The following is a 19,343-nucleotide window of genomic DNA, read 5'->3' on the forward strand; positions in this document are numbered from 1 at the left end:
ATTGTAATAATATTTCATAATCGCAATATAACAGTTTTTAATGTAATTTTTTTTAATGCATCCTTGGCGGGCACAAGATACGTCTTTCAAAAACATAAAAATTGTTAATTATTCCATTCTTTTGTGTACACATGTGTACATATCATAATTAAATGTACAAGTGGTTGTGACAAATTTGGGCCAGTAACGTATCACTACAGGCTATGCAGCATCTGAACATGGTTGGTCAAATTGATCGAATGATGCTCCTACGTAAAAGGCAACACGGATTACAGGATTAACTTTGACCCAGTGACAACGTGTCCCCTCCCGGCAGGTTCAACTCAATGAGGGGTTACTACAGGTCAATTTCAAAGGGATTTGTGATCCTTCATCCCAGCGTTAAACAAACTGAGGACTGTTCCTCTCCCAGACTGGCATTTTCAATCCAAATGCAGATATCTCTGGCCCGCACTAAAGAGCCTTTTAAATAGTCAGTCGCCTGTGTTCAAACGGCTCCAGAAGTAAAACAAACAGTCATTCAGGACTTCAGACAGCCTTTTTCTCATGATGCACAACTGTGCAAGTCTTTGAGTTCTCAGTCTGAAGTGGGCGCTTGAAACTCTAGCACAGTGAAATAGTTAATAATGGCGACAGGTTAAGTTCAATCTTCTCAGATATGACTCGAGTGTATTGGATTAAAGCGACCCAGCATCGACTCTCAAAGTCAAAATCTAATTAGCATCTAAAGCACAGAAATGGCTGATCATTACTACCTTATGGTCATCATCCCAGTACTTCAGGATTCAGTAATCGGATTGGATTATGTGTAATGAAACTAAATTACATGTAAACCCAGGTCTGTGCAGTACCTTATGGTTATAGAACAGATTATAGTTATAATTAATCGATTATTTGTTTGGTTTCTTAGTTTTATGTGGGTTTATGGAACAAATTCCAGTATTTTGAGCAAATAGAAGGTGAAATGTACAGCAATGGTGCTTCAGAACAGAAGTCTTGTAGTGTCTGGGTTCATTAGATTAACTACAGTGCAAAAAACTCAACCTTTTAACATCTCCAAAAGATTCCTCAACTGTGAATTATTCATTAGCACTGGATGAAATTATATAATTTAACATAAAAGAGCAATAAGATCTTCTATTAGGAACAATGTAAGTCAACTCGGCATTGTTCACTTCAGAGAAAACTATTTAAATGCATTCTTTTATTATATATCCATTTGGTTTCATGTATATATTATTTAAATATAAATGTAATTTATTAATACAAAAGTATTTTGAAATTGTATAAAATGATGTAAATAAATGTAAAGTTCTTATCTCTCAATTCTGTTTCAGGAAATTATGTATGTGTGCATAAATAAACTGCTATATATTGTCTTGTTCAAGCGACAATTATTTCAACTATACTTTCTTAATTATCAGACTATTGAGAAAACTAAAGTGTTTGCAGAAGAAAGTAAGAAACAGAGTCAGTTTTTGATCAAATGTGTGTATTTCATTCAATTTGACACAAAGGCAGGACTCATTAAAGACATTCTGGCATGTTCACAAAAACTTCACAATGTGCATTTTATATAAAAGGTCTCACAAAAAATGTCTTAAAAAGGGGAAAACTCAGTTGAGAATACAATGTAAAAATTCCCTTGTAATACTGTCAAGTTGCCAGGGTAACACTGAAGCGTTAATCGGTATGACATTATGCCTTTTCATATGTGCGGACAGCTTGCACACCCTCAAAGGTCAAGGTCTGGAAACAGCAGAGACGAGGAGAGGACATTTAGGAACATGAAATATCCATAACACTGATTAAAAAAAGAACATTTGACTTAAAATTCTAAATTAATATTAATAATGCAACTTACCATAATCATTTTACCGTCCTTGATTTCTCTAACAAACTTAGTCTCCTTGCCATCCCACTTCTGCACTTGGACAAGATTGTCTCCTTCCAAGGTTACAGTGGACTGAAATGAGATAAAAAGATGAAAGTTCGTTTTTTATTAGGGCTTTATGATTATTCTATCATATATTGTCAAATCGTGGTAAGGTAAAAACAGACCTAACCTGCCAAAAAGTAAGTACTTTAAATTGTTTAGTAAAATATATCTGTGGACACTGCATGCATCAGTGAATTAAAGAAAGAAATAGAAACACACACAAACCTTTACATGTCTGTCATCTGCTGTGGTTTCGTCAAACTCCTCTCCTAGTTTGAAAGAAATCTCAGTGTTTTTGAAGGTGCTCAGCGTCTTTATCACAACTTTGTCATCCTCGTGACTGATGACAATTGTGGGTTTGGTAACATTGCCTACTTGCCTGGTGGCAAAACCAACACCTGTAGAATAATAATAATGATAAAAACATTACAGACAGAACAAAACTAGTATTATTATTATATAGACAGTACAGAAAATGTCATCCGATTAAACACCAGACTGTGCTGTTGCACTTTGCACGTGCAAAGTGTTAAGAGGAATTCTGTCTTTCTGCAAAATAATATCTTATTTTTACTTACCCAGTGATTTCATGTATTCATCAAAGTTCTGGCTGTCGACCAGTTTCCAAGTTGCACAAAATGCATCAACCATATTGACAGTTTAAATCAAACGTACAGTGGTCCTTGTACAGTCACAGAGTTCACAGTCTCCTCAGTGTCTGAGGACAGCAAAGCCCAAACTAATTAATACTGTCAGGGAGGTGGGGCTTTAGGGGAAGCTTGTTCTGATTGGATGGATTATTTTATCTACTGAAGCTGTGATTTGTTCAAATACATGGCGAGAAGTGACATTGTAAGTATATACAATAGTTTTTGTAGTAGTACTCCAATAATGGGCAGGAAATTTGCATTTGAGCAAAGATTAAAACGTTAATAATGACAGTTCTTACTTTTTATTTTAAATATAGTATATATATATATATATATATATATATATATATATATATATATATATATATATATATATATATATATATATATATATATATATATATATATATATATAATTAATAAAGATTCCACATTTCACATTAAAACAATTGCATTTTGCATGTCCTGGTCTTTGTAAAACTCTTATCCTGGAATGACAGGATCCATCACTATTTTAAACCTGGGCATATCTCTCTCTCTCTCTCTCTCTCTCTCTCTCTCTCTCTCTCTCAGATGCAATTGCTTATTTTAGAGAAATTCATTTGCCTTGGTTTCATTAATGCACAAACAAAATAACGGATCAAACATAGATCCATTCAAAGCATATGTGCACAAATGGCCTGTAGTACAGACACGTAAACTTCTGCATTACTGTGGAGTAAATATTGAGAATATAATTATGCACAGCATTGTAATAACGGTAATCAGCTGCTATCACATGTCAATTATATAGTAATAAATGACCACATATTATGCATATGAAGCATTTGAAGCATTCGGCGGGTCTTCCTCCAGGGGGCGCAAGAAGGCTAAGAAAGCAGCATTAAAACATTTCAGGGCGTGACTGTCTTGCTTGGTCGTTTACCGTTTGTGCTATTTAAATATGATATTTTCTTTTTAAATGTAATGACTCTTAGGATAGCCTGTTACAAGCGCTCCAGCAGTCTCTATACAAAATCGTTTTATAGCATGCCATATAACAATAGCTTAACATCCTTCAATAATTATAAATGACTGTGATTGGTTCATCCTTATCGGCGCTGATTACTACTGCACAAGAGATCTGGACGACCACTTACACTTCTACTACCACATTAAAAAATACCTTGCCTTGACATTAAAACCTAGAAAGAAAAGGCAATACATTATTAAAACTTATCGTGCCCGACATTTAATATACTTTATTTGTTCGCTGGTAACTGCCATTATACCCTTTAATGCAGCGGTCCCCAACCCCCGGGCCGCGGACCGGTACCGGTCCGTGCGTCATTTGGTACCGGGCCCAACAAGAAAGAATAAATAACTTACATTAAAGCTGCAGTCGGTAACTTTTGGCGTTCGCGTCTGGCGGAAGAACATTGTAGCCGGAGCTACATCTCTCTGTTTACATCTATGGCGAGTCACGCAGGTACTGTGCTACTCTGCAGCGTTGCCGAGCCCAACCAGACTAAAATAGTCCCAATATAAACATTTATCAGTGAGCGTTAGGGGCAGAGAGGATGTTATTCATGTTATGTGGTTGGCGTGATGTTATGAGGACGCTGCTAATAAAGTTGCATACGAATACACAGTGGATTCATGTTATTACTATATATTTACAATATACCACAGTTTTTATGCCAGTAGTATCACTTTGTTTTGTTGTATTTTTCCGTCACTCTTTAAAGCCCGGTCCGTGAAAATATTATCTGACATTAAACCGGTCCTTGGCGCTAAAAAGGTTGGGGACCGCTGCTTTAATGTACAGACGTAGTCCATCATGCCGAATGACTCGCACATCTTAAAGTCGCCCGCTAGATGGCAGGCGGGTTCCATTGTGCGCATGCGATTGCAGTTTGCCTCAGAAATTCCATGTAGTCTATTATTCATTTAAATTAAAATTAGTACATTTCCGTCGACATTACTTTGAATTGTACTTTAATAAGTCACAGAATGTGTAACTTGAATTTTTCCAGCATTGACACGATGGGTCATATCGCTATCTAATGCAACTCATTATTTATTTTACTTTATTTTTTAGTTAATTTAGTTGACAGGGACATTGTACACTAATAAAAACATTCCTGTAAATGTACATGAATTAGCCAAAGGTTATTTTACATCCATAGTCCCTGGACAAGTTACAAGTCACCCTAAAATAAAAATGTATTAAAATACATAGTAGAAAAACGTATAATTACAAAGTACAAATCATAGCCTACAGTATTCTATTAAAAAACATTAGGATCAAATAAAGACAATACAAACAAGATACAATAAATAATAGGATAGCTAGCAAATATGCAATTGTAATGTTGACAAATCTGAGTATAGCTACTAATTAACCAATTTTCAATTGAATCCTAAATAAAGCATATGTGTCTAGATCTCTTAGTTGTTGGAAAAGTAAGCCTATTTCATTCTCGTGCAGCTTTGACAGAAAAAGCAGACTGGCTAAAATGACTTGAATTGAAAATGACTTATAAAAAAAGCACCACGTGTTGAACGATAATCAGTTGTTCTTATGCTAACCAACTGACCAAGAGAGGGAGAAGATAAACCATAAATAATTGTATACATCAAGCATACATTTGCACACTTAATCATGTTCTCCCAACTTAACAAATTATATTATTTTCAGTATCAGACAATGATAATGTACTGATTTCTTATCGAAGACTTTAAGTTTACGTTTGTATAGGGACTCTCATTGTTTTAGAGTCACTGAACTCGCATGAGACCATGGTAGTTAAACAGAAAGTCATGTGAGAAATAAATATAGAGTATATACATCTTAGCTGCCTCTAATGATATATTATCTCTAGTAAACTTAAAATTATAGAGATTAAACTTAACCGTCTAAGTTTAGAATCAATCAGTATTCCCAGATATTTATACTGAGGCACTACCTCCAACCTCACCCTATCTCACTAGCCAAACCTTGTGAGGGTGACGTCTGAGGCTGAGACTACCTCACCTCTGACGCGTAAACATCCGGCTCTTTAATAATACTGTAAGAGAAAAACATACATACTGCCTTGGACACATTTAATTGTAAGCAATTCTCTTTTAGCCATGTAATCAGACCATAGGGTTAGTTCACATAAATAATAATAATAAATAATAGTTCCTAATTCATATCTTGTCTTATGTTTCACTGGAACACACACACACACACAAACAAACAAAAATAAAGTAGGAAGAATCTTCCCAAAATCATACGGACAAAGACAGCAAATGACAAAAACAAAAGCTACAGTAAAGTTGTTATTTCAAATATATTATTTACAGTATATTCTAATTTAATTTGAGTTTGTTTCTTGCTTTAGATTAGAATTAGATTAAGTAATAACTTAACATAAGTCATCTACTGTACAAAATGTATGTCTCTCATATCGTTAAAAACTAGCCCAAAAACAGTTATAACATAGTTTTGTTCGCCTCCGTAAAAAGTGACTTTGCCATCTTTAAACTCATTATGTTTTCTTCTTTTGTTAGCCATTTGATTGATGATACTCAAGCTTATCAAAGCCTTAGCCATGCCCTTTGCCTTTGTTTCTCAACAACTGAAGTCTCTTCACAGTTCATTCCTGCAGCAGAAGATAAATTCACCCTCAAAAGTATCCCAAAAATTTTAGAGCAGCTTAAAATGCTGGAGGAAATCACATGATGCCGCTTAATGTCGGGCTGACTTCAGTCTGTACTGCTGCTGCTGAAAAAACCTCCCCACAAACCATCAGGCCTATAACTACTCCCTTGTTTGTCCAAATACATCACCAAGAAGAAAGCTTGAATGTGACCATGGAGCTTTGGGTTTAGTGTGAATATTTAATGTTATTAAAATGGATGATGTTAATGCCATGCAAAGTTCACCTAATAAACCAAGACAATCTGTTTCTACAAAGCCTTTAAGCACTTCTTCAAAAACGCACCCCATGACACTGAGAAAAAAACATTTATTTTTAGACATAGTTTGTGGTCCTGCAAGTAAGATATTAAACATGCTATTCCATAAGTCACACACAATTAGACACCGCAAATTTATACTATGGCACACTATAATGCAATCGCTATGGTAGAACGTTCTTAACTAACAGAACTAGACCCTGCTGTTTTCAATTAAACTGGCATGCTGAAAGGTATGTCCGCCGCCTCGCATCTTACAGTCGGCCAAGCGAGAGTAAAAGATGAGCTTGGCTGTACTTACCTTTTATATGTGTACTTTATAGTTTCTATTTTAAACCTATAATGGAATTTAAAGTTTAAAGTTTCTCAAGACAGTCTCAGTGGAAAATCTTGACATTTGAAGGTCATATAGGCATTAGCTACAATGTTTGAAAACATGAGAGATTTTTGGTTTAGATAAACAGATAGATAATCTGAATAACATAATCTGAATAACATAAACCAGAATTCCTGATGAAAAACTGTGATGCATTTATCAGTTTTTATTGTTCAATTAACAGTGTAGAACAATTATGCTAAACACTTTTGAAACACTTCATTTTTGGTGTGGTGGGTTCATCCAGGCTATAAATCGTGAACTAGCTTGAGGCAGAGTTTTGGTTGAAAACGAAGATGGTGTTTTACTGAGTTATTAAACCTCCTTCAAAGTCTCGTTCCATGACTGAAGAACATTCAGGTTTAAAAGAGGCACATTTCATTAGGTCATTTGATAATCCAAATGAGAAATGCAAGAAATGGCAACATTTTTACCTTGTAAGATATTTGAATGCTTGAAATCAGCTTTTGATAATGTATAATGTTTACTTATGATAGTAAATACTCACTTTAATTCCTTCTATGCTACGCAACTGCATCATGTCCTTGATGCACATAGCCCAGATTTAATAAAACCTATTTCAGAGTAAAGTACACATACACAGTTCACAGGGTTTTTTGCTCAGCCACATGTGGCTGGCAGACTTGAGTGAAAGCATGTGTTTTCATTTAGTCTTTCGAATAAATAGGAAATTCTTAGAACAGAGGGAAAAGTTTCATCTAATTATCTCGTCTTAATTTCAGGCTTGTTTTAGAGCTTTCATTTGTCAGTCAGAGGGAGTTAATTTGCCACTTGTGAATTTTGTGAATATGTTAACCAACATATATGTCAACACTTTACACTTAGCTCTCATAAGCAGTAAGGTGGTTTGACATTGGTCTTTACTGGTCCAGAGCAGAAGACTATGTACAGTTACTGTAAAGAATCCAGAAAACAGTGCTCCATTTATATGCTCTGGCTAACTTCCCACAATGGAAAAATGCTGTCGGAAAAAAAGAATGGAAAAAAGAATGTTCATGTTAAGTTCCTGCTGGAGTAGAATGAATGATCTTAATTTATTCCAGTAAGGTTAAAGTAGATAGATTTATGCGTGCTGAAAAACAACAAACATCTAACTTGATTTCACCAATTGTTTCTGAAAAATATAAAATATGTGCTGTACTTAAAATGCATATGGGTAGGTGACATTAAATCATTTTTGGAAATCAAATGTTTTTTTTATTATCATCATTCAAATATTATTAGAGTTTTATTAGTATTTAAATTTTTTAAATATTTAATATTTTTTCTTTTTTAAAGTTTTTGTAATTTTGATGTTTTTTGGTCATTTTTATAATTTTTGTCTAAATACATTTAAGTTATTTTGACACATCAAAAAATAAAATATATTCTTTCTTCCAGTTAAAAGAATTAAAAGTTAAAAGAATATTTTAAGTATTTTAGTTTAAGTCAACAATAACCAGATTAACTCCATTTAAAGCCCTTTTATAAGATAGATAGATAGAAATTATATATTTAGAAAGAGAAGGAGCGAGAGAGAAAGATATTACTTATAGTAGTGTTAATAATACTTTAAATTATTATCTATGCAGTTTTATGATCTCATATAAATTAGAGAGACTATAAAGAATATTTGCAGATTTTATGTGTAGTGAAGTGAAGTCAAAATGGTGCTCAAAATGCTGAAAAATTCAAAGGAAATCCTGACCTGTTGCTGCACTTAAGAAATACAATTTTCATTATACATTTTACCTTAAAAACTAAAAAAAAAAAAAAAGAAAAAGAAAATGGATACAAACGCATAAACTACCCATAAACTGTAGCCTATTCAATATTTATTTTAGAGCGAACCTGTGAAATTATTTACATTTTCACAATCACAGCTCATAAATACAGTTCACTTAACAAAAACTGTTTGGTATGAGTCACAATAGCAAAAACAAATAAAATAAATATAAATGCTGAAACAATATTCTTTGGATGCAGTGACCAGTGTCCTTTTCACAGTTTTTTTTTTGTAAATATATATTCACCACTTGTGAAACGTAGAAATTGTCCATGGGGTCTGCTAGATGTCAAGATCATCCGGCCGGGCCCGACTGCTCGCTCGACTACTAGGTCGAGGTTCAAGCTCTTTGAGCAGCAGAAGATCCTTTCCCAGAGCCACTTTCTCAGAATACGGAAAGTGCTGGGTGTCACCCAGCTGGTTCTGTTCTGTACTGTAATTAGTCCAGTTTTGCTCATTAGCCTGCTTGTCATAATTGTCAGAGGAGTTGGACTTGTCACCCATATTCAGGTTATAGCCCAGAATAGGGACGGGGGCCGAGCAGTCGTTATAATACCCATAACTGGACAAGTTCCTTGGGCAAGGCTTGATATTGCAGGCCCTATCAAAGTTTTTCTCTGACTCTTTGAATCGATCCTTCATCCTCTTGAAAATCACGTAAAAAAACTCGAAGACATTGAGGGCCAGTGAGACCAGCGAAACGACCAACATAAAGATGATGAAAACCGTCTTCTCGGTGGGACGAGACAAAAAGCAGTCCACTTTATGTGGACAGGGGAACTTTTGACACGTATAAACGGCCGACAGCGTGAATCCATAAAGGTGCCACTGAATCAACAGGAAAACAATTTCAAATATGGACTTCAAGACGATGCTCAGTATATATGTGTAAAATATTCCTCCTCTCATTTTGATCTTCCCGTGATCTTCCAGGCCGTACTTGAACTTCCTCATTTCAATTTTCCTCAAGAGTGCATCCACATCTTCTCCCTTGCTCTGGCTGTCTCGTAATATCTCCTCCTTTTTATTCAATTTCTCCTCCTTGTGCATGAGGAACACGATATGGCTGAGGTACAGGAGGGTCGGCATGGACACAAAAATGATCTGCAGCACCCAGAAGCGCACATGGGAGATGGGAAATGACTTGTCGTAGCACACGTTCTCGCATCCGGGCTGCAGTGTGTTGCACTTGAACGCCGACTGCTCGTCTCCCCAGGCGGACTCCACCGCCGTCCCCAGGACCAGGATCCTAAAGATGAAGAGGATGGAGAGCCAGACTTTGCCTCCTGCCGTGGAGTACGCCTGGACCTTGTCAAGAAGTTTCCCCAGCGCGCTCCAGTCACCCATGATGAAAGATGTTCTGGACTAGATAGGAGATGATCAACCTTCAAGCTGACAAAGACAGTAAATTCAATGAGTATTATAAACACAGATGAAGTCAAGTGTTAAACACATCCGAGTGGTCTCCTCGCTCCCAATATTAGTGCCAAATACAATAACATAAGTCCATGTTTCATCTGCAGAAATGTTCCTGGGTCAGCTCCTGCTCTGAACGAATGCTCTGGGGTTTTCTGACTTTTCAACAGATATTTAACCGATTTCTTTTTAACTATATAAAATTCAGAACAAGAAAAAAGGTTAAAACACATATACTAAAAGATAGAATATTTTTAAATATTTACATACATAGAATTTTTATTTTAGCACAAAAATACACCATTTATGGAAAACAAACTGATGTGACTTTAAAAAAAAAAGATCAACGTTTTAAGCTAATAAAATTTAAACAAACTATATATATATATATATATATATATATATATATATATATATATATATATATATATATATATATATATATATATATATATAGAAAGAAAGAAAGAAAGAAAGAAAAAATAAAGCAGATTATAAACAAACGACCGCCATTTTTTTTTTAAATCGCCTAATAAAACATGCATAAATACACATTATAAGTTAGGCCAATACCATTTGTATCATACTACCTTTTTAAGTTTGAACATACCTCCAAAACGTTGTCTTGCATTCCTTACCTGGAATGTCGTTAAAAAAGCCAAACTTCTTGATAACTTCTGTAGCACATTTCAGTGATGAATTCAAAAATTAGCAGTTTCGATATAAAATGATTTTCCCTACGGCGAACTTCCTCTCATCCCATCGGTTGGAGGGACTGACTCAGAAAAGGGGAAGTTAAACGTCAGCTAACTCAAACTTGTGGACTTCCAGAACTTCTCAATCTCCGTTATATTTTGGGAGGAAATGTCTTGGAAAAGGGGAGTGCAATGAAGGTGTGAAATACCGCCATCTGCAGTAAAAGTAGCAACTTCCCACACATGCAACCAGACCTTCAAAATGCTGAGGCATGCTGCAGTTCATATTACCATGACGACAGAAGATTCGAAAAGTTCTCTTGGAACGAATTAAACATTCAGGTCAGATAAGTTCTTAAAATTGTAAATGTAAGCAACATACTCCGTGTACACACACACACACAAATATACACACAGATATCTAAATGATTATCTTTTTTAAAAGAACAATCAAAACATCAATGTTTTCTTTAACTTTTATTTTAGAATGAATCACTACAATCAAATATCTTAACACATATCAATTTATGTATGGATAAATTATTTAATATGATTAAGCATGATTGTCTACATATATTCTCAATAGCAAATAGGCATATCTGATGTTCAAACTAAATTCTCTATATATTTCATAAACTCTTTATAATCTGCAGAAAAATACTTTTTTGTCAAGAAGGACTGAAATGAAGAAACTGATTTGGTAACTGAAAATGATTGGTTTGTTTTGGGAACCAACAGTTGTTATTTCTTTTATTGTATTCCTCAACGTCAGAAGGTTCATTTCCTTGGGGTCATGGAGGACCTCAGGGGAAGCTCTCCTTCAACCCAGCTGTTTGGATTGGCCAGCATTCTTTTCCATATTTGAATTTCCTCATCCATCGAATCCATCCAATCAACTTTTTTGCCATAGCTCTGTCCTGTAAGTGAAGATAGACACTGTTAATGGAATGGCTTCAAGAAACCTGCCATCAGCTTTTTAGATCAGGACGAACACAAAAATCAGGTTAAAAATAGATTAGGTTCAAAATACAGCTACAATGAAGGAAAGGTTTGGTTACCTGTTCCGAGACTGAGACGCAGACCTCCCAGAAACTGATTGGCGAGTGTGTTGTGATCCCAAACAGTCAATTCGCAGCAGGCCTCACTGACTTCCCCAGTTTTGAACCCATCATACACCATGGCATGGTTATACACAGGGTCCTGAGTCTTCTTTACAATGCGAGTCTTCTGGCGGCTTTTCTTTCTGGTATCTGGTAAAATGTAGCTAAGAAACAAAAAATATATATAATTAGTGAATCTCACCTGTATGAATATGTCCAGGTCATAGTTCACCACAAAATCAGACAAAAGAAATAAGACATTTTATTTTAAAAATGAATAATTTTTGTTACAGTTAAATATACAAAAAGAGGGCTGTCAAATCAACTGTGTTTGCATAATATGTATATATACTGTAAATATACACACATGTATACATTTAAAAAAATATTAATGTGTGTGTATATATATATGATTTATAACATATTTTATATATATTTTCTAAATATATACATGTGCTGTATGTGTGTGTATTAATATATATATATATATATATATATATATATATATATATATATATATATATATACATAAATACACAACACACATGCATGTTTTGTAAATGCATTAATCATGATTAATCGATTTGACAAGGCACTTAAAAAAAAAAAATCAAAAAATTGTAATGTAACCTCAAAATAAGTTTTACTTAAAACAACTGGAGGCATTACAGTAATGATAATTTTCCTTTTAATTTTAATTGCACAATATCATATTTTTTTTCCTTCTTTAGATTCAAGAGTGAAATAAGAAAAAAAACAACTACACTGTATTAAAACATTTGGTGTGACCATGTGTAAAATGAGTAACGGTGAAGTTAGTTCCGTATTTACTTTTGTCCTCTAAACCAAACACAATGAATGAAATGGGTCACCTGGGTTATTTCCCTTCTTCTCATGTCATTTTGATAGTTAACCAAAAAAAAAACAAAAAAAACATGACACTTCAAACATGACAATGAGGAAGCGTGAGAGAGGGAGAAAACAATGGCTGTAGCTGCTTTGAAAGTCATGTCCGTAACAGATGACAGGCACACCCTCACCACTTCACAAAAGAATCGACTCCCTGAGGCTTCAGGCGACGTAATTCTTTGGCCTCCCGCAGCCACACATGAATCTCCCCAGTGTTGCTCTTCGACCCACCTGAAATCATATGACATGTTTACAGCAAATTCAGCTTGTTTTTTAAGAGCCCCATGTCTAAACTTAGGTTAACAAAATAATCTGAAATACACAGACGCAACATCAATATTTGAAACTGTACCAGACACCGGAGGAACATATTTCAGTGAAACTGATAACAATCCATTAGACTCTTGCGATTCTTGATTCTCAGAGGTCTATAATCAAAAGAAAATAAAATATACTATTTCAACAGAGAACTAGGCATCAACATGCTCCTTTACAAAACACAAAATCATTTAAATGTACGCTTTTTAATCTAATCACACAATCATTTTAGGCAGTGTACCTTTGGCTGTAGGTTGTACCATGTGAGAGCCTCATGTCCCCAGTCCCAGGTCTTAAAACTGATCTCAACCTGCCCCAGGAACACATTTCGGCCCCTGGTGTCATTGTGCCACACGGACAGATTCAGAGTCTTATCCGGCAGCTCTTCACGCTTCACTTTGTACTGATTAGAGATTTACAATACAGATAAGATGCAAGGTTATATTAAATATAAATATGATCATTGTGTTTAAGTGTCACAGAGAGAAACATACTCTCAGAGATTCCACATAAACTGGATTCACGGTCCGTTTCTTGATGGAAGTTTTCCTTTTGCTGCGACGTGACTTGTCTGGAAAGAGGTAGGTCTTCACATAACTGAAGATAGATAGATACACAGACAGTCAGGTAGATAGATAAATAGACAGATACACAGACAGTCAGATAGATAGATTGATTATTTTTAGGTTGAGAACTCACGGGTCAGTGCGTTGTTTACGTGGATTAGCTATGGCCAGCTCCTGGCACTGTTCAATCATGATAATGAGCTCTCCAACAGGGCTGTACATCACTGCAAACTCCACAGAGCCCTGCACTTCAACATTCCCAAAATCCCCTGCGTCGCTGTACACACTCAGCAAACTACCGGTGCGCTTATGGGGGGGAAGAAAGAACAAGATAAAAACTTTTATTGCCCTGTACTTGGATAGGAAAGTGAATGATGACAGGAAAGGGTGGGAGAGAAGAGGGGAATATGGCATCGGGAAATGACGAAGTCTGTACTTGAACCTGCACCCTACTGGAGCACAACTGCCTTTATGTGTCTAATTCAATGTAATGCAAATGTGTTCAAATGTGTTTTTAGACATTTAGATTAATTTTGGATCTTTAATATACAGATTAGTCCTTTGATTTACTTTAACTTCTATGGCTTTATGGTGCATCCCAATCAGGTCAACTTTGGCTCAACCATACATTTTGAACGGAATTACTTATAATAAACTGTTTATCAGCTAACTGACAAGTTCAAACATCTTTAAAAATATAAGAAGTCCATCTCACATCACTAAGAGACAATGCACTAGCCGAATAGCCTTTTCTGCTAGAGAGATCCGACCCATAGCTGGACAGTGAAGTATCATCATCATCTGAATCAACTCCTTCATCCTGTAACATAGATTTCAGCATAAACAAAAACAGCAAGGCAGAACATAAGGTTACTTTTGACAGTCAAGCAACTTACTCTAATCAAAACTGCAGTGGATGATAAAAGGAATGATGAAATTATATTTCAAGGGCTGCAACAGTATAAATTATATTTGCAGTAGCTCACCTCCCAAGCATCTGCAATGTTGGAAGGAGTTTTAGAAGTGGATCCCTTAAGTAAAGCCTCTAGATCTGACACTCCGTGTTTTTGTCCTGAAGAAATCAAAGAATAAAGCTCAGATAAGATATAAATCCATGTATATATACCAGGAGAAATCTAACAGGTTAAACCTGAGCTTAAGTGAACAGACACACAAAAGAGGGAGTGTCTCTCTCAAATATCAGGCCTTGAGTGCACTTCAGAAATCAGATATGCCATTTTTACACATCGAGCTAACAGGGCTAAATTAGACTCAGTCTCTAATATTGAAGTTTTCATTATCGTTTACCTTTCATTTCTGTTGGGTCTGGAGATTCAGATGTCATAATGACTATTGTAGGAACCGTATCATCTCTAGTCTCCTGCTTTGGCTCCTGAACGGTGATGTTCTGCAGGACGGGTGGTCTTGATTTTTGAGCTCTTGCCAGAGAACCTAGTAGGATACCTGACTCTGTCCTCTGCTCGGTTTCAGCATCATCCTCCTCATCCTTCACCTTTAAAGAACCTTCACCCAGTCCAGCATCATCTTCACTTGTAGTTTTAGCAGGTTGAGTTGGTTCAACAACAGTTCTGTCGATATGTTTAGTGTTAACTTGCACTCCAGCATTTCCAATGTGCACTAATTTCCCATCATCTGTCATTGAAAGATAGTCTTGGCTTAATTCTGCTAAAACTTGACCCTCATTGTTAGTCTCTTTCGGGACGTTCTGATCATTTGATGACTTTATCTTTCTTTTTTCTTTCTCTTCGTGTGCATCCAGAAATCTTTGCACAGTTTTGTCACTGACACTTGGTTTTGAAGGTGGTGATGACATTTTGGAATCATCTATTACACTTATATCAGCTGTTTTATTCTGCAACAGCTCGTTTTTATTAGATGTTTTCTTTTCCATTTCCACTGGTCGGTCATTGCCAGAATGCCTGGAAGCATCTTTCCCCTGCAGAGTGTCAGAGGGAAATTCATGAGAATCTATTTCAATCCCCCATTTTAACGACTGACTTTGGGATGCTTTTTCTGCAGAAGAATGCTTATTGATTTGGTCCTCACCAGCTACACACTCAACTACTTGATCTGTATCTGTCTCAGCAAGCAAACCAGCGCTTACATTTTTGCCTTCACCTCCCTTCCTGTCTGAACTTGCCTCATCATTAACAAGATCTCTGGAGACCATCTTTCTCTTATCATGCTCATTAGCAGAGTCTGAGGGACCCAGTTTATCGCTCTCAGCCTCTCTAAACGTACATTCAGCTGAACACTGCTGATCTCTGCATGTATTATCTTGGAAAGCATTAGCATACTTGTTAACCTTCCCTGAAGCTTTGTGATCTGAGTGTTTAGTTAATTCTGGCCCATCACTGGTGCAAACTGAGGAAGTCTGTGGTTGATTCTGAAACTCAGTTGATGAACATCTTTCTAAAAAAAAATCATTAGGTTCAGCTTGAGTTGCAATTTGAAATGATGTTTGATCCATGAAATTTAAAGATGGAGGTTCTATGTTTGGACTTGATGTGTCCTGCTTCTTTAAGGCCTCTGTATTCTCAACATGCAATTTTACCTCTTTTTGATTAGGCCCAACAGTATTGCTTTCATCGTGCATAGGTTTCACTGTGTTTGGTTCGAGGGAGATCTTCACCCAGTTCTCTTCAAATGATTGGTCTTTGCGTAGTGCTGGAGGGAGTGAAACTTTTCTCCTCGGCTCTGGATTTGTTGCATGTTTTGTGGTGCCTCTTTCAGGTTTAGTGTCTTGAGCTGCACTGAAGAAGGGAAAAACAGTGGTTGTTTGGTCACCTGAGAGCTCTTTGGGTTGTGCCCCTGAGGAATTGCGTTGTGGGTCAGTGCCATTGAGGACACGATTTCCATCAAGTTCTGCTTGTAGTTTTTCTTTTCTTCCAGCTATTCGTGGAACAGATGAAGTCTCTGTAAACACAGATCATTTGTACAAAAATTATGACCAAAACATCACCAAATTGAACTCAAAAGGAAACATTTTTTTTTTCCTTTTTTTTTTTTTTTAAGAAAAATGCATTTACTTGATAGAACAACAATCCTGAAAAAAATTAATTAAATATTACTATGAAACAACAATTGAGCTAATCAGAATGATTTCAATGGATCATGTGACACTGAAACCTACATTAATGGTTCCGAAAATTTAGCTTTGCATCACAATGATATATAAATGCTCTTATTTAAAAGCATGACTTTATGATCATATTTAAAAGCATTTAAAAAATCTTACCAACCCCAGATTTGAACAGTATTGTGCTTCTCTACAAAACACACGATTACTCAATACTCAATGACTAATTTATATAAAAAATTAAATCCATGTTTATTCATGTGATTAAAACTCACCACTGAAGTGTTCATCGTTGTATTGATGATATGTCTGTAAATAAAGATTAAATTAAATTAAATTAAATAATAAAAGATGAAATCATATAAAAATACAATTCTGGTCTTACATTTTAAATATTCACAGAAAAAATATAAAATGAGACAGACCTCTTTACTAAGGGCTGGATGAATTAATCTAGGGTCAGTTGACGGTCTACAGTGGACAGGGGAAAAAAAATCATTACAGACATTCATTGTCTGTCCTGGATTAATCTATGTACTAAAAATGTACATGTTGAAAATCAATCTAAAATTCATTTGGTTGGTATGTCAGTGCTATAAAATAAAGGCCATTACTTTGAAAGTGTGTTGTGATCCTCCTTTCCACGTTCTTTGTTTTCGTCTAGTGTATCATTCAGGAACGGGTTGGGTTTATGAGCTGAGTTGAAAAAGAAATGGCAAACATAATCTTCTCTGACATATTCAAAACTGCTTGATTCAAACCTAGATGCAAAGTATTTTATATTCACTCAACAGTGAAATCAAGTTTCACAGTTACAGTAACTAAGGGCAATGTGTATATGACTCAATCAGAATACAAAAGAAATTGGAAATGACAGACAGGTGTGGTATATGTACTCAAAGATAACAGCATGAGCTCAATAAGAAAGGCATAAACTCCTTTATACCTGCTGTTTTCTTCCATCTCATGGAGGACCTCACCACTGCTGTGACATCCGTCTGCTGTCCGTATCGCTTTACCTTGAGCTCTTCAAACCACTCACCTGACAAGGTCTTCAGCTGCGTGAGGTCAGGGACAGACTGCCTCAGTCTCCTGATGTGTCATAAAAAGCACAAACAGGGTTCACCCAAAATGATATTTCATCATAAAAAACAATTTTAAGTTGAACAGAAGAAAGAAACTTTTATATGTTTGGAACAATCTGAGGTGGAGTAAATGATGACAGAAATTACATTTTTGGATGAACTATTATTTTATGTAAGCACAGTTTACCCTCAGAGGCCGACTGTAGCAAATGCAGAACACATGTTATTTTCACTAAATATGAGACAACAGATGCTCACACGTGGCTTATCATAACAACAAGCTTAAGTATGGCAGCAACATATTTACAACTTTAATGTGCCACCATGCCAAACGCCAACTGACACCACTGCTGACAGTTTTAAAATCGAATCTAGTAATTTTAACTGTAAGATTTTTATCAAAAGCCAACATGTTTAACGTTAGATATACAGAAATGCCAGAATTCAAATAAATACATATAGAAATTGTTTTAAATTATTACATTAAATTAAAATACTTTACAATTAAATAAAAATAAATTCAATTAAAATGCGTTTTAAATACATAAATAACCAGTTACTTCCTAAAAACGTTCATGGGGTGAAACCCTATGGGTGAAACAGGAAAATACATCATCAGTGTTTGGGTTTGTGTGGTAAGCATGCGTAACAACCAAACATGCTCAAACATCCATCTGTTGTGAAGCTCAAACAACCATTTCCTACCTGACTCGTCCACTCTCCAGTCGTTTTAAATCTTCATCTCTCAGAAGCACTTGACGGATGGCTGCCTCTTCCTCAGCAGACAGAAAGCTCAAGTCAATCACTTCCAGTGTACTTTTGGATTGTTTCATCATGGTCAATAAAAAAACAAACGCTTTCCAGCAGGCGATAACTTTTCCCCAAGGTAAGCTGCCACCAAACCACCGCGTTTACCTCAAATCAGAAATTTGTCAACCCACGTTAAATCCTTATGAATCTGCGACTGCAGACGTTACCTTAACTCCCTCTGAGGTGTTCAGTTGCATTCGCGTGATTGAGGAAGAGGGCAGTGACGGTTCACACGGTGTGACGTCATCTGTCAACATTCAGTTTGAGAATAAAGTTAATCTTTCCCTACCCATGTCCTTCAGGAGTAACCTAGTTTCCTAAACCACAACAAATATAAGTGAAAATAGTGTTTTAATAATGAAAATGTAGCTTAAAAATGCATAAAACTTTCATTAAGAATTACGCATTGACATTTACTCATAATGACGTCTAATATTATGATATGAATCAAAATTGAAAATGCTTAGCTGTTTATTATTCCTCATCCAGAAATAAAACGATTGAGCAATGTGCTGTTTGTGCTGGAAGACACACCTAATTCATGTTCCAACATGCTTTTCTGGTGCGAAATTGTATGAAAATGACAGACCAAATAAGAAGAAGTAGAAGGGTTGAAGACCATCAGCGTCAAGAAGGAAGATGACAAGA

The 19,343-nt window shown here is 35.7% G+C and overlaps 3 protein-coding genes across 5 annotated transcripts; all 3 read right to left on the reverse strand.

Moving 5' to 3' along the window:
* Positions 1 to 1,475: 1,475 nt before the first annotated feature.
* On the reverse strand, positions 1,476 to 2,686 carry fabp7a (fatty acid binding protein 7, brain, a). Its single transcript, XM_052580346.1, has 4 exons — positions 2,518 to 2,686; positions 2,165 to 2,337; positions 1,865 to 1,966; positions 1,476 to 1,749 (listed from the first exon to the last, which is right to left on the reverse strand). Exons 1-4 carry the CDS (start codon positions 2,588 to 2,590, stop codon positions 1,699 to 1,701), a joined length of 399 nt encoding a protein of 132 aa, XP_052436306.1. The 5' UTR covers positions 2,591 to 2,686; the 3' UTR covers positions 1,476 to 1,698.
* Positions 2,687 to 8,728: 6,042 nt separating this feature from the next.
* LOC127975994 (gap junction alpha-1 protein) lies at positions 8,729 to 11,039 on the reverse strand. 2 transcript variants are annotated; one of them, XM_052580091.1, is made up of 2 exons: positions 10,723 to 11,039; positions 8,729 to 10,088 (listed from the first exon to the last, which is right to left on the reverse strand). In XM_052580091.1, the coding sequence occupies exon 2, from the start codon at positions 10,041 to 10,043 to the stop codon at positions 8,979 to 8,981; it is 1,065 nt and encodes a 354-aa protein (XP_052436051.1). In that variant the 5' UTR covers positions 10,044 to 10,088; positions 10,723 to 11,039; the 3' UTR covers positions 8,729 to 8,978. The 2 variants fall into 2 exon arrangements, with proteins under 2 accessions (XP_052436051.1, XP_052436050.1); XM_052580090.1 differs by having other exon boundaries at positions 10,751 to 11,037.
* Positions 11,040 to 11,269: 230 nt separating this feature from the next.
* Positions 11,270 to 18,921, reverse strand: si:ch211-266g18.6 (synaptotagmin-like protein 1). Of its 2 annotated transcripts, XM_052580403.1 has the most exons (16): positions 18,591 to 18,919; positions 17,747 to 17,892; positions 17,415 to 17,496; positions 17,226 to 17,271; positions 17,076 to 17,109; positions 16,276 to 16,637; positions 15,009 to 15,657; positions 14,687 to 14,772; positions 14,416 to 14,520; positions 13,834 to 14,006; positions 13,629 to 13,731; positions 13,376 to 13,537; positions 13,169 to 13,244; positions 12,948 to 13,047; positions 11,866 to 12,071; positions 11,270 to 11,724 (listed from the first exon to the last, which is right to left on the reverse strand). In XM_052580403.1, the coding sequence occupies exons 1-16, from the start codon at positions 18,719 to 18,721 to the stop codon at positions 11,585 to 11,587; spliced, it is 2,601 nt and encodes an 866-aa protein (XP_052436363.1). In that variant the 5' UTR covers positions 18,722 to 18,919; the 3' UTR covers positions 11,270 to 11,584. The 2 variants fall into 2 exon arrangements, with proteins under 2 accessions (XP_052436363.1, XP_052436362.1); XM_052580402.1 differs by having other exon boundaries at positions 15,009 to 16,637; positions 18,591 to 18,921.
* Between the last annotated feature and the right edge of the window lie 422 nt (positions 18,922 to 19,343).

Source organism: Carassius gibelio, chromosome B17, assembly GCF_023724105.1.
Source record: "Carassius gibelio isolate Cgi1373 ecotype wild population from Czech Republic chromosome B17, carGib1.2-hapl.c, whole genome shotgun sequence".
NCBI classification, from domain to species: domain Eukaryota; kingdom Metazoa; phylum Chordata; class Actinopteri; order Cypriniformes; family Cyprinidae; genus Carassius; species Carassius gibelio.

Coding starts and splice junctions, on each gene's coding strand:
- fabp7a (XM_052580346.1), bottom strand. CDS start 2,590: ATGGTTGATGCATTTTGTGCAACTTGGAAACTGGTCGACAGCCAGAAC. Junction 2,338..2,517: donor TGAATACATGAAATCACTGG/GTAAGTAAAAAT, acceptor ATTATTCTACAG/GTGTTGGTTTTGCCACCAGG. Junction 1,750..1,864: donor AGGACGGTAAAATGATTATG/GTAAGTTGCATT, acceptor TGCTGTTTCCAG/ACCTTGACCTTTGAGGGTGT.
- si:ch211-266g18.6 (XM_052580402.1), bottom strand. CDS start 18,721: ATGATGAAACAATCCAAAAGTACACTGGAAGTGATTGACTTGAGCTTT. Junction 14,007..14,415: donor GTGCATTGTCTCTTAGTGAT/GTGAGATGGACT, acceptor CCCCCCCATAAG/CGCACCGGTAGTTTGCTGAG. Junction 11,725..11,865: donor GCGTCTCAGTCTCGGAACAG/GTAACCAAACCT, acceptor CTTCACTTACAG/GACAGAGCTATGGCAAAAAA.
- LOC127975994 (XM_052580091.1), bottom strand. CDS start 10,043: ATGGGTGACTGGAGCGCGCTGGGGAAACTTCTTGACAAGGTCCAGGCG.